General features: G+C 42.2%; 1 protein-coding gene across 6 annotated transcripts in view; it reads left to right on the plus strand.

The window, feature by feature from the left end:
- The window catches only part of kif6 (kinesin family member 6), a 775,022-nt gene that overhangs the window by 182,417 nt on the left and 577,423 nt on the right, over positions 1-15,182 (plus strand). For all 6 annotated transcript variants that reach the window (XR_010973257.1, XM_068027794.1, XM_068027795.1 and 3 more), the window contains exon 10: positions 4,013-4,116. Coding sequence is in view for 5 of the 6 variants with exons in the window: in XM_068027794.1 (XP_067883895.1) it covers positions 4,013-4,116 (104 nt within the window). In the remaining variant the exon portion in view is untranslated. The remainder of the gene's footprint in view (positions 1-4,012; positions 4,117-15,182) is intronic.

Consider the following 15,182-nt stretch of genomic DNA (forward strand, 5'->3'; position numbering starts at 1 on the left):
CAGGAAGGTTCTCCCAGTGTATCGGCCAACATTTATCCTTCAGCTAAAATCCCAAAAAATTGGGTAAAATGCAAAATATTGTAAATGTTGGAAATCTGAAACAAAATCCCAGATAATCGTTTGATAGTTTAGAATTTGAGTATTGCAGAAAAAAAAGACAAGCTATCAAAGCTTTTCGTCTTGCACTCATCAGGACAGATGCAAGAATGCCGAATATCAAAGGGAGCAACAGTTTATACTGCATGAGAAAAGGATGTTGATTTGTTGGCAAGTTGACTCTTATTGTTTGAGGCATTTCCAGGGAACTATTGTCCCCCCAAGCATGGGAACATCTTGCCTCAACTTAAGTCAAGAGCAGCCAGCGTTTTACAAAGGAACTGCTCATAGAAATCTGCCACTTCTTGCAGCAAGATTTGCAACCTCAGAGCAGGGCAGGTACGGTGCTGCCCTTGGCTGTTTAGATTTTTATTTTAGATTTAGAGATACAGCACTGAAACAGGCCCTTCGGCACACCGAGTCTGTGCCGACCATTAACCACCCATTTATACTAATCCTACACTAATCCCATATTCCTACCACATCCTCACCTGTCCCTATATTCCCTACCACCTACCTATACTAGGGGCAATTTATAATGGCCAATTTATCTATCAACCTGCAAGTCTTTTGGCTGTGGGAGGAAACCGGAGCACCCGGAGGAAACCCATGCAGACACAGGGAGAACTTGCAAACTTCACACAGGCAGTACCCAGAATTGAACCCAGGTCGCTGGAGCTGTGAGGCTGCGGTGCTAACCACTGCGCCACTGTGCCGCCCTGAATTTCTTTGTGTTGGGACGAGCAAATGACATCTGTAACATCTCCCCAGTTCTCTGTCCACTGATGTATAAGAGAGGTGACAGACGCTCTTTATTCCAGCAGAGGAGAATTTGTTATGTTCTCTCTGACCAGAGAGAAGCACACAGAGCATGCATGTGGCCTTGCCAGGATAGTGGGTTTCCCCATGGTGCAGGGTGCCATTGAATACACACAGGCGACTTTGCAGGCACTGCATCTAAATGCTTAGATTACCACCACCACAAAGGTTACCATTCGCTGAATGTGCTGTTGTTGTGTGACCATGCTCAGCACATCATTCTGGTGAATGCCCATCATCCTGGCAGCAATCATAATGCCTATATTCTGCACCAGTTCGATATTCCCTTAGTATTTGAGCCACCAGTGCAAACCAGAGTGTAGCTGGTGTGCTACAATGGCTATCCACTTTATACCTGACTCATGCAACCCAACCATATGTTGCCAGCATGTGCACAATACGAGCTGCTTTCGGGTAGGCCTGCCGATCCACCAAGCATTTCTGTGTGCATGCCCATCAGCCTTTTTCTACACACCACCTCATTGCAGTCCTCGTCTGAGTCCTTTGCAGCAGAACATGTGTGCAACTTTGCTCTCTGGGTAGCTGGCACGCACGCTATCCTTCTCCCCCTGCCCTGGCTGCAGGCCACTTGTTCTTAGTAACTCACCACTTGCAGATTTCGTCTCTATTGCCTTCATCATCAGCATCTGCTCTTCTTGGATTTCAAGCTCCTGCACCAGTGCTTGACCTGGTGACAGTTCTTGAGTATCTGAAAGCAGAAAGGCACAAGGGTAGGCTTAGGTTGAGGGAAACAGGGAAAGCAGGAGTTGCATGCTTACATCATTTGCAGCTTGTAACTTAGAAGAGATCGTGAGATGAGGGTGGAGTGGGATGTGAGAAGGTGGATTAGGTGGGACCATAACGTCATCTTCTATGGTTCAGCCGCTGCTGGCCACAGCCTCAGTCATGGCTACTCCATTGATGACCAACACGGTCTGCTTCATAAGGGTGAGGATGTGCAGTTGTGTCTGTCTTCAGCTGATTAGGTGTTGCTGCCTCCAGTTATGAGCCACTTTGTTCTGCAAGAGAGGGGGAAGTATGTAAGTGACTGTGGTGCAATGTGTTTGGGTAATGTTCCTATCATATTTGAATAGCTGTCGGTGTGTGCAAGCTGAGGGATATGAGTGTGAGGCTTGCAGCAATTCTAAGTATGTGAGAATGAGGTGAGGCTAAGCATGTGAGGTCTGAGTCGTGCTTCCAGAGACAGTTGGTAGGTGAGGAAAGGGTGTGATGAACGGAGCAATATGTGTGAGGCTAGTGGTTCAGTGGAAGGATATGGCATTTGAAGATGCATTCACTGACCTTGACCACTCCTATGAGGTCATTAAAAGGCTTGTGGCACTGCATCAAGGTCCTGGGGGTGATACTGCTGACATTGACCGCAATGGTTACATGCTACCACTGGCTTTTTAGTGTCTATCTGGGGGAGGGGGGGTTTCGTGGCTCCTTGTGGCTTGACGCCCTCCTTCCTCCTGGCCACAAGGTCTCCAGTGCTGCATCAGAGAACCTTGGAGCCCATACTCTGCCCTGTTGTGCCATTTCCATTTTTTCTCCTATATAGACACTCTTCTGCAACTAGTTCCAGCATCTGCTGCTGCCAGAATGCACCTCACGTTTAGCTTAAGTGGTGCTTGCCTTATGCCAACTTGGCACTCCTGCTGAAGCTGCACGCCACTATTATTTAAATAAGCAGGCAGCATGAAGTTTGCGTGCTGCCTTCATTGCAATGAATGGGCCTGGCTTTAATCATGCATTGTATATGGTTTAGTCTCCATCGCTAAGGAAGGATATACTTGTCTTGGAAGGTTGCAACAAAGGTTCACTTGGTTCTGGGCATAAGAGGGTTGTTCTATAAGGAGAGAGAGAGTAGAATGGGCCTGCATTCTCTGGAGTTTAGTTGAGAGGTGATCTCATTGAAACATGTAAGCCTCAGAGGGCTTGACAAGGTCGATGCTGAGAGGCTGTTTCCCCTGGCTGGGGAATCTAGAACTAGGTGACACAGTCTTAGCATAAGGGTTGATAGGACTGAGATGAGGAGAAAGTTTTTCACTCAGAGGGCCGAGGGTCTTTGAAATTCTCCGCCCCAGAGGCATGTGGATGCTCATTGAAATCGACAGATATTTGGACTCTAAGGGAAGCAAGGACGAGAAAGTGGAGTTATGGTAGAAGGACAGCCACGATCTTATTGAATGGTGGAGCAGGCTGGAGAGCCTTATGGTCTATTCCTGCTCCTATTTCTTATGTTCTATCAACTCTTTAGAGATTGCATTAATGTGGAGCAGAATGATCTGACCTGAATTTGATCCCCTTGGGCTTTCAAGGGAGTCTTTGCTCAAAGCTTAATGGTGAATTTAATTCTCAACCCAATGCACACACTGGCATCTGTTCTTCATCAAAATTAACAGGATAGCCCCATAAGGCATTTTAGTGGCCTGATGTGAGTCTCTGACCTTCTACCCTAGATCTGGGCCAAGGAGGTTGGTTTCTACATGCTGTGCAGTGAGGCAAATTATGCCCATTTCTGCCGAGTTCAGTAACAGCAGCCATCACAGCAATAGTGATCAAGTTTAAAAGGTCTAATTCACATGAAATGGCCTAAGTAACCATGAAGCCATGTTTATATTTTAAAAAAAAACTTGCTTTATTGATGGTTATGGGGAAGGAATGAAAAAGGCAAGGGATAAAGTGAGAGTCGTAATGGCACCTACTGCAGGCAAATACATCAATGTGTGTGTTGGTTCAATGAGTCCTGACAGGTGAACAAAATCTTTAGCAAACCGGTTTATGTTAAGTTAATAGGAATTGACTGTACTGGTGGTTTCTCCATACAAGGAATATAATTGTCTTGCAAGTCAGATGAAAAGCAGGGATTTATGTTTTCGAACAAGATTTTCATAATGTATATTTTTTATAACTTCAAAATGGATTTATTTTGGAAACAGCAGTAGTAATTTTTGTATAAAATATAATTTTAATTTATCGCTTTGCTGATGAAGCCAAAATTTGGCTCAATGCAGAGAGAGCCCAAAAAAACACACATCAGGAAACTGATTCCAGCTGTGCTTTATTTTTCCCTTTTTATTGTCCCCATTTGCAGATGATTCTTCGCTTAAAGAAGGAAATTCAGCAACTAAAGGATGAGCTGGCTATGGTCACTGGACAGACAAGGACTGACAACCTCTCGCAGGACGAAACACAGAAGTACCTATTGTCTTTTTAACTTCTTTAACAGTGTGAACCAATGCCTAGAAATTTAAAATAAATTGGTTCATATACTTTCGATAAAATATTTGAACATAAAAGCACATTAAGCACTCTTCTGCTATTATCACCAGCAGTGATTTCTAGGCATATAACATATCATTAAAAATTCCTAAGTTACAGTATTCAGAGAACATCACTGATATTGGAATATTGCATCCACATAAAATGTGTTCCCTTAATTGGATTTTATAGTGCTCTGGACTGTACTGTGATGAAATAAGAAACAGAAAATGCTGGACGTGCACCTGAAGTAGTTAACATCTGAAAGAGAAAATTTTCCTCAACAGGTTGAATCCTTCAGAACCAACGGTGTAAATTTCTAGTTTTCTCTTTGAATTTCAGATTTCCATCATTCATACTTTTATCTCTTTATCTCTTCCATGTCCTGCATCCAAAGTGTATATGGATGTTAGAATTCTGGGTAATGAGTCCAGTGCCAAGGGTGCCGATCTACTGGCACGTAGGTGATTTTTATTGTTCTTTGTTTCTCTTGCCTTTTTTCAGTGCCAATTCTAAACAGTACAAAAATGTGCTGTATTTAAAGCACACAAGGGACAATTTTGACAGTAGTGTGAAATAGGTGCGAATGAATTGGAAGCTTCGTTTTACTTCTCTCCCCTTTTTTGATTTCAGTGGAAATAAAAATTGGGAGCGATGTAGAACAGGCTGCTGAGTCTCTCTCTCCCTCGCGTTTTATGTTATCGCACAAAATCAAAAATGGCACTAGTGTGTTTAATTTTAGGACTGCAGGAAAGTAGGCTGGTATTGGCCATGTTAATTTATTGCAAGTTTGGCAGTGAAGCTTGCCAGCCAAGTCTATTGGGAGCTCTGCATTTATCAATTAAAAATAGGACAGGTTGAAGAAAAGGATTAGCTTTTATTCTGAATGATCAACATTTGCAGTATTTATAATAATCTCATCATTTTGGCTGCTGGTTTGATGATTCTGCTCCTGTTTGCCATTATAAACATGGTAACAGCAGAATCTTTACATGCCATCTAATCTGATTTGTGCCTGGGTTGGGAATGCTCAATACTGACCCTGGATGCAAAATGTGGAATAGTTTTCTGTTCTATATATTTATATTTTTAATCGCTTTGGACACAAAGCTCCGTTCCTTGCAGCATAGAAAGTAATTTTTAAAATATCATTTCAAGCATTAATGCTGCTGCAAGAATTGGTAGCAGTAACTTTTCCTTCTCAGGAGCAGTAACATCAAGAAAGAGAGAGGCGCCACAGTCTTGTCATTCTATATCCCAATTGTACTATATGTCTTTCCTTGCAGCAGCTGCATTGCTCAGCTTCACATAATCAAAAATTTACCAAAGAATTACATAGGAGCTGCAACACGTTTGTAAGCACCTATATTTTGAAGAAAAAAGAAAAATTGCATTTATATAGTGCCTTTCACGAACTAAAGGCGCCCTAAAGTTTTACAGTCAGTAAAGTACTTTTGAAGTATAGACACTGTTGTAATGCAGAAAACGTGGCAGCCAATTTGCACACAGTAAACTCCCACAGACAGGTTGGTTGAGGGGTAAATATTTTTCAGGACTCTGGGAAGAGCTCCCCTACTCTTCAATAAAATAGTGTCAAGGAACCTTTAACATCCTCCTGAGAGGGCAGATGGTGTCTTGATTTAATGTCTCATCTGAAAGATGGCTTCTCTGGTAGTGCACTCCTCAGTACTGCACTGAAGTATCAACCTAGATTATGTGCTCAAGTCACTCGAGTGGGACTTGAACTCACAACATTCTGGCTCGGGGAAGAGTGCTACCACTGACCCCAAGCTGGGAATTCAGCCAAGAAAATAGTGGCACCTTTACTCACTCTGTTTAGATATCGATTCAACCCCTTTTCCTTCATCCACCTGAGGTCCAGCCTTAACGTCTGCTTCCTTGTGTTTGGTGCAATACCACAATGGGCTGTAGGCAACTCTCCTGCTCCTCCTGCCTATAGAGAGTGCTGTAAAAAAAAGCATTTGCAACAATCTTCAGCCAGAAGTGCCGAGTTGATGATCCATCTTGGCCCCTTCCTGAGGTCCCCAGCAACACAGATGCCAGACTTCAACGAATTCGATTCATTCCATGTGATATCAAGAAATGACTGAAGGCACTGGATACTGCAAAGGCTATGGGCCTTGACAGTATTCCGGCAATAGTACTGAAGACCTGTGCTCCAGAACTTGCCCTGCCCCTAGCCACGCTGTTCCAGTACAGCTACAACGCTGGCATCTACCCTGCAATGTGGAAAATTTCCCAGGCATGTCCTGTACACAAAAAGCAGGACAAATCCAACCCGGCCAATTACTGCCCCATCAGCCTACTCTCAATCATCAGTAAAGTGATGGAAGGTGTCATCAACAGTATCATCAAGCGGTACTTGCTTAGCAATAAACTGCTCAGTGATGCTCAGTTTGGGTTCCGCCAGGGCCACTCAGCTCCTGACCACCCATGGTTCAAACATAGACAAAAGAGCTGAACTCAAGATGTGAAGTGAGAGTGACTGCCCTTGATATCAAGAAAGCAGTTGACCGGGTATGACATTAAGGAGCCCTAGCAAAACTGAAGTCAATGGGAATCAGGGGGAAAACTCTCCGCTATTTAGAGCCATACCTAGCACTAAGGAAGATGGTTGTGGTTGTTGGAGGTCAGTCATCTCAGTTGCAGGACATCACTGCAGGAGTTCCTCGGCCCAACCATCTTCAGCTGCTTCATCAATGACCTTCCTTCAATCATAAGGTCAGATGTGGGGACGTTCGCTGATGATTGCACAATGTTCAGCACCATTCGCAACTCCTCAGATACTGAAGCAGTCCATGTAGAAATGTAGCAAGACTTGGACAATATCCAGGTTTGGGCTGATAAGTGGCAAGTAACATTCGCACCACACAAGTGCCAGGCAATGACCATCTCCAACAAGAGAGAATCTAACCATCTCCCCTTGACATTCAATGGCATTCCCATCACTGAATCCCCCACTATCAACATCCTAGGGGCTACCATTGACTAGAAACTGAACTGGAGTGCCATATAAATACTGTGGCTACAAGAGCAGGTCAGAGGCTAGGAATCCTGCGTCGAGTAACTCACCTCCTGACTCCCCAAAGCCTGTCTACTATCTACAAGGCACAAGTCAGGAGTGTGATGGAGTACTCGCCACTTGCCTGGATGGGTGCAGCTCCAATAACACGCAAGAAGCTCAACAACAATCAGGACAAAGCAGCCCGCTTGATTGGCACACCATCCACAAACCTTCATTCCCTCCACCACCGACGCATAGTGGCAGCAGTGTGTACCATCTACAAGATGCACTGCAGCAACACACCAAGGCTCCTTAGACAGCACCTTCCAAACCCGCGACCTCTACCACCTCGAAGGACAAAGGCAGCAAATGCATGGGAACGCCACCTGCAAGTTCCCCTCCAAGTCACGCACCATTCTGACTTGGAAGTATATCACCATTCCTTCACTGTCGCTGGGTCAAAATCCTGGAACTCCCTTCCTAACAGCACTGTGGGTGTACCTACCCCACATGGACTGCAGCAGTTCAAGAAGGAAGCTCACCGCCACCTTCTCAAGGGCAATTAGGGATGGGCAATAAATGCTGGCCTGGCCAGTGACGCACATATCCCATGAATGAATAAAAAAAAAATTGTAGTTTAGGAGCCAGGTTTAAATATAATGAAGTGCCCTGCCTCTGGAGAGGAGGAAGACTCCCAGCATGCCATAAAAAGTCTCCCATTTTTAACCTCCCCCCACTCCCCCACCGTCTTCTGCCCCTCTTGAGGTGGGTGGGGTGGGGAGAAATGTGCGGAGTGGGAGAGGGATGTTACTACCAAGGTCAAGGAATCAGTTGTTCATGTTACCCCTGCCTAAGCACACTCTGAATGCTGCATTCCATATCTTGCTATGAATTACATCATGACTTCCACTGTTGTAGCCAGACAGGAATGTTTGACATTGGCAATCTCAAAAACCTCAGCAACTGTAGATTTTTTTAGCTGTATCCACATGTCTAATAATGGTGCAAATCCTTCCTTTAAATTCTAATCAGCATGGTTTTGTACAGCATTGTACTACAAATTAGGCAATGGGGATGAGTGATCTTTCCAAGACTTTTTCACAAAATCTAGCTGACACTTCAACACAGATCTCATGGAGTGCTTTATTGTTAAAAGTGTGTCATTTGGATGAGAAGTTAAACCAAGGTCCAATCTGCCGCTCAGATTGATGTAAAAGATCCCTTAGAAAACTTTCCAATTGTCCTGGCTATGTTCCTCCCTCAAACCAATACCAGCAAAAATTGATTAACTTAATTCATCTTGCATGCTGTATGTGGGACCTTGCTGTGCATAAGTTGGCTGCCACTTGTGCCTACGTAACACCAGTGACTGCACGTTGAAAGTAATTATTGGCTGTGAAAAGTGTTTGGATGTCCTGAAGATATAAAGCATCACATAAATGCAAATTTGTTCATTCATTCCCTCTTTCATTCATCTCATTTGTAGTTCCAACACTGCTGCTGTTTAAGGAAGTTAATGCATTTTGTTGAAAGAATGTTGAATATATTTGATTGACAGTTGCTTTATAACAGCCTCCCTGGTGCCAGGGTCAAGGATGTCACTGCAGTACGCTCTGAGGGGGAAGAACAAACAGCCAGCGGTTGTGGTCCATATCAGTACCAATGACATAGGTAGAAAGAGGGCTGAGGTCCTGCAGGCAGAGTTTAGCGAGCTGGAAAGAAACTAGCAAGCAGGTTCTCAAAGGTTCTAATCTCTGAATTATTTCCAGTACTATGCACAAGTGAGTATAGAAGTAGGAGGATAGAGCAGATGAATGTGTGGCTGGAGAGATGGTGCAGGAGGAAGGATTTTAGGTTCCTCAGCATTGAGACTGGTTCTGCGGGAGGTGGGGCCTGTACAAGCCGGATGGGTTGCACCTGAACAGAGCCTGGATAAATGAACTTGTGGGACAATTTGTTGGTGCTATTGGGTGGGATCGGGGCATGGGGGGATGCTGTTTAAACTAACTTGGCAGGGGTATGGGAGCCAAGAGGTAATAGAGAGGAAAATCAAGGAGCACAGAGAATTGGGAGAGACATATAGCATGAATAGGAAATAGTAAGGTATTAGGTGGGTCAGAGTATGATAGAATGTAATAAGATCTAAATAGGTTTACTGTGCATATTTGTGAATGTGGTAATAAAATCCTGGGCTTTATTAATAGGGACATAGAGTACAAGAGCAGGGAGGTTATGTCGAACTTATGTAAGATACTAGTTCGGCCTCAGCTGGAGTATTGCATCCAGTTCTGGACGCCATGCTTTAGGAAGGATGTGATAGCATTAGAAAGGGTGCAGAAAAGATACACGAGAATGGTTCCAGGAATGCAGAATTTCAGTTATGAAGATAGAATGGTGAAGTTGGGACTGTTTTCCTTGGAGAACAGAAGGTTGAGAGGAGATTTGATAGAGGTATTCAAAATCATGAGGAGTCTGGACAGAGTAGATAACGAAAAGCTGTTCCCACTCGTGAAAGGATCGAGAACAAGAGGGCACAGATTTAAAGTAATTGGTAAAAAGAGCAAAAGCAACATACGGAAAAACTTTTTCATGCAGCGAGTGGTTAAGGTCTGAAAGTGTGGTGGAGGCAGGTTCAATTAAAGCATTCAAAAGGTAATTAGACTGTTATATGAAAAGGAGGAATGTGCAAGATTACGGGGAGAAGGTGGGGAAGTGGCAGTAGGTGCAATGCTCATTAGGACAGCCGGTGCAGACAGGATGGGCTGAATGGCCTCCTGTGCTGTAACAATTCTGTGATTCTGTGAAATAAGGTTGGAGGGCTGCAGGTGCAGATAGCCGTGTGGAAATATGATATTGTGGTGCTAACGGAGACCTGGCTCAAAAAAGGTCAGGACTAGGTCCTAAATATTCCTGGATATAAGGTGTTCCGGAAAGATAAGGAAGGAAAGAAAGGAGGAGGGGTAGCAGTGTTGATTAAGGAGAACTTTACAGTGCTGCAGAGAGAGGATGTCCTGGAGGGGTCAAGGACAGCATCTGTTTCGTTAGAACTAAGAAACCTTAGTGGTACCATTACATTGCTGGGTGTATTCTACCAACTAGTGGGAAAGATATAGAGGAACAAATTTGCAAGGAAATTACAGAGAGGAGCACACATTTATAGAGTAGTTATAACAGGGGACTTTAATTATCTTAATATAGACTGGGATAGTAATAGTGTAAAGGGCAGAGAGGGGCAAGAGTTTCTAGAGTGTGTTCAGGAGAATTTTCTACGTAAGAATGTTTCCAGTTCAATGAGGAACGAGGCATTGCTGGATCTGATTCTGGGAAATGAGGTGGATCAAGTGTCAGGTGGACATTGATCATAGTATTGTAGGTTTAGATTGTCTATGGAAAAGGATAAGGTGCAATCCAGAGTAAAAATAATTAATTGGGAGCAGGCCAACGGTTGAGAATGGATCTGGCCCAGGTAAATTTAATTCAAAGATTGGCAGGGAAAACTGTCACGGCTCAATGGGCTGCCTTTAAAAAGGACATGATTCGGGTACAGGCAAGGTACATTCCCACGAGGGGGAAAGGAAGAGCAAACAAATCCAGAGCTCCCTGGATGATGAAAGAGATTGAGAGTAAGATGAAGCTGAAAAAGGGTATATGACAGGCAGAGAATATGAAGTGATTTATGACTGTAACTACTTGTAGGGACTAAACCAAATCAGGAGCACATCCCCACCATCTCCTTTAATCAAGTTCAAACCAGACAAATTCTCAGACACTTATTTGGGTCCAATTAATTGCACTAGCTTTCCCTCAAAGAAAGAAAACCAACAGAGAATTTTACCATCTTTCGGATAGCCAATTTATAATATTTTTATGGCTAAGTCATAAATATCCCAGATATTATAAGGGTCTGGGAAACTCTCTTCAATACATATCTCTCTACTTAAAGAGACACAAAGAGAGGGTTCTTGTAGTTGTAGACAGAATACTACATGAGACAATTTATTAACTTTTATATATTTATTAAAGAATTTAACATGTAATAAACTTCTTAAGTGGATACATATATCACAATAGCAGAAATTACTGAGAGATGTAACACATATTCTTATTTCTAACATAGAATCCAAAAGTTTAACCTTGCTAAGGTTACAGCAAAATTATCCTCGAATATCCAGAATATCCATCAAAATTTAAAGTAAACTTGTACCTTAAATCCCCGAATAAGGCATGGGATGAGAAGTGTTGTTGAGAATTCAACACCCCTAAGTGTTTGCTTCAGAACCTTGTATTTTTATACTATTTCTAAGGTGTCATATGACTTTTGCATTAGATGTGACCTTCCTGGGTTCCCTTTTAAAATCTATATCTTTAATTTAATGTTTTACTGGAATTTGAAGTTGTAAGCTTTTATATGATCAAAATGTTCATTATTGTATTTATTTGACCACTCTTGTTCCTGTGAGTATATTTCCATTTATTGTTAATTACCCTTTCCAAAGCAACCTCCAGAGCTGACTTGTCTGACTTGTATGTGTTTATCTTCCAAGCCCCTGGTAACAGCAATTCTAGTCTAACAGAGACCCCTAGTAACAGAGATTCTATTCCAACAGAGACCTTGAAATGTTTAACTCTACCATCTTAAAGGGGAACTTCAGTGAGCTCTGAAAACCAACCATTTATTCAATCTTTAACTCTAAAGGCATAATACACTATTTCAAAATTCTACTTGATCAAGCCTATCAGACCTATATTCCTTCACAAATACAATTGAGAACTAGGCTGAATATAGAAGGTGCAGAGAGGAAGTGAAAAAAAAGTGAGAAACAAAGAGAGAGTATGAGAAGAGATGGCTAACATAAAAGGGAATCCAAAAGTCTTATAAGGCATATAAATAGTGAAAGCGTGATAAAAGGAGGAGTGGTGCTGATTAGGGACCTAAAAGGAGATTTACACATGGAAGCAGGGGCAGGGCTGAGTACTTGAAAATTATCTTTACCAGGGAAGAAGATGGTGCTCAAGTCATATTGAAAGAGGAGATACTTGAAACACTGGATGGGCTGAAAATTGATAGAGGAGGAATTAGATAGGCTGTCTTTATTTAAAGTAGATAAACCACCAGGACCAGATGAGATGCATCCAAGGATACTGAGGGAAGTAAGGGTGGAAATTGTGGAGTTACTGGCCATAATTTTCCAATCCTCCTTAGATACAAGGGTGATGCCAGAAGATTGGAGAACTGTAAATGTTACACCCTTGTTCAAAAAAGGATGTAAGGATAAGCCCAGCAACTACAGGCCAGTCAGTTTAACCACGGTGGTGGGAAATCTTTTAGAAATGATAATTCGGGACAAAATTAACAGTCACTTGGACAAATGTGGATTAATTAAGGAAAGCCAGTACGGATTCGTAAAGGGAAATTTGTGTTCAACTAACTGGCTTGAGCTTTTTGATGAGCTAACAGAGAGGGTTGATGATAATGTGGTGTACATGGACTTCCGAAAGGTATTTGATAAAGTGCCATATAACAAGCTTGTCGGCAAAGTTAGAGCCCATGGAATAAAGAGGCAGTAGTAGCATGCATACGAAATTGAATGAGTGACAGGAAACAGAGTCATGAACAATTGTTTTTCAGACTAGAGGAAGGTATATAGTGGGGTTCCCCAGGGGTCAGTGTTGGGACCCCAGCTTTTCTTAATTTATATTAATGACCTAATTTCACAATTTCAACATTTACAGATGACACAAAACATGGAAATATTGCGAACTGTGAGGAGCGTAATGTTCGACTTCAAAAGGACACAGTCAGACTGGTAGAATGGGCGGACAAGTGGCAGATGAAATTTAATGCAGAGAAGTGTGAAGTGATTAATTTTGGTAGGAAGGAGGAGAGGCTATATAAAATAAATGGTACCATTCTAAAGCATGTGCAAGAGCAGAGGGACCTGGAGGTGTTTGCACAAATCATTGAAAGTGGCAGAGCAGGTTGAGAAAGTGGTTAATAAAGCATACGGGATCCTGGGTTTTATAAGTAGGCATAGAGTGCAAAAACAAGGAACCTGTATAAAACATTAGTTTGGCCTCAACTGGAGTGTTGTGTCCAGTTCTGGGCACCTTAGGAAGGATGTGAAAACTTTAGAGAGGATGCAGCAAAGATTCATGCGAGTGGTTCCAGGGATGAGTAACTGCAGTTACTTGGATAGTTTGGAGAAGCTGAGTTTGTTCTCCTTAGAGAAGAGAAGGTTGAGAGGAGATTTGATAGAGGTGTTTAAAATCATGAGGGGTCTGGGAAGAGTAGATAGGAAGAAGCTGTTCCCATTGGCAGAAGGGTCGAGAACCAGAGGTGGTTGGCAAAAGAAGCAACAGTGACATAAGGAAATTTTTTTATGCAGATAGTGGTTAGGATCTGGAATGCACTGCTTGAGAGAGTGATAGAGGCACATTCAATTGTGGCAAGGGAATTTAACAATTATCTGAACAGAAAAAATTTGCAGGACTACAGGGAAAAGGTGGGGGAGTGGAACTAGGTGAGTCGCTCTTGCAGAGAGCTGGCACAGACACGATGGGCCAAATAGCCTCCTTCTGTGCTGTAACCGTTCTGTGATTCTAAAAGGCTACATCTTCAAGGGAGTTTAACAGAACCATTTTCACAGTTAAAGATCTACTTAGGAATTTAGCAGAAAAACAAGAGTAGACATTTTGTAATGATGTGCCAATGAACTTTTAAGGACTGGCCAGCTTACTGTTTATACAATTTGTGTAAATCATGTCCATAAGCACGTGGATGTAAAACACGTCAGCTTGTTTTTTGGCTTAATTGAAGACAGGTTTTTCTGTAAAATAGCAGATAAGGCTGAAGCCTTGCAAACAGCAAATTCCTCATAACCCTGTAGTTGCAGTAGAGGCACTAATGAAATATTGGGCTATGAGGACAGGTGCTAATGCAATGCATTATTAAGCAGGAAAATTGTGGCTTAGAGAGGCTAAGAAGGGTGCATGACAAAATAATTGGATGCAATATTTATCCAGCGGGCAGATCTGGTCAATAACAAATGAATGACTATCATTGTTATTTGGGGTAAACATAGTATCCAATAAGTCTTTGAGTTTTCCTTGCATGCAAATAGAAAGGAATACAAATAAAAATGTTTAGTTCATAGATTAGATAAACAAAAATAGGAATAAAACCAAATTTGCAATGCGTTAGTGTGTCATGGGGTGATGGTAAATGTTACTGAAGGCAGCAACAAAACACATCTTTAATTGGCAAAATAGCTACAACAATGTAGATCATTTCACTCTGACTGTGCCTTCTGTTTATTGGTGGCTATAAGGTTGCTAAGCAAACATTTGTTTAACGTGATATTTTGCAGTGCATAAATTAAAGCAAGACATTCATTGGGGTTTAATTATTCAGCATGTGAGGAATAGAAATCACTCATTATTAGTGGCGTATCATGGGTTGAACAATGTGACTATTATGATTTCTTCCCCCTGCATTATCTGAGTGCTCCTCTTAATAAGCTTTTGATAAAATATCAAAAGCATCCAGAAGTCATGATCAGGACAGATACTCAGAAGATACTCACATGCTGATATATTTTGGTGGGGCCCACCAGATTACAAACTCATGAAAGTGTAATTTGGTAATGTCCACTTTATAGCAATATTGTGGTAGCTTCTGTTGAATCAGTCCTTTGATAGTGGATATATTTTTAAGCTGTGTACTTTGCTTGAAGTGCACAAATAAAAGGAAAATGCAGAGCATCTGAATGAGAAAAGACCATTCGTGGTTGAGACCCTTCATCAAATGACTGATTTCTAATTAAGTGTCACATCTGATACATTAGTTTTACTTTCTAACACTGATCAAATTACTCTGTACTTTCAGTATTTAGATTGCAAGTATCGGTTTATTTTACTCTATAATACGGCCGTCCATGTCTCCGCTTTAAAGACGCCTGCAAACGCGACATGAAGTCCT

Source organism: Heterodontus francisci, chromosome 3 (assembly GCF_036365525.1).
Source record: "Heterodontus francisci isolate sHetFra1 chromosome 3, sHetFra1.hap1, whole genome shotgun sequence".
In the NCBI taxonomy this organism is placed as follows: domain Eukaryota; kingdom Metazoa; phylum Chordata; class Chondrichthyes; order Heterodontiformes; family Heterodontidae; genus Heterodontus; species Heterodontus francisci.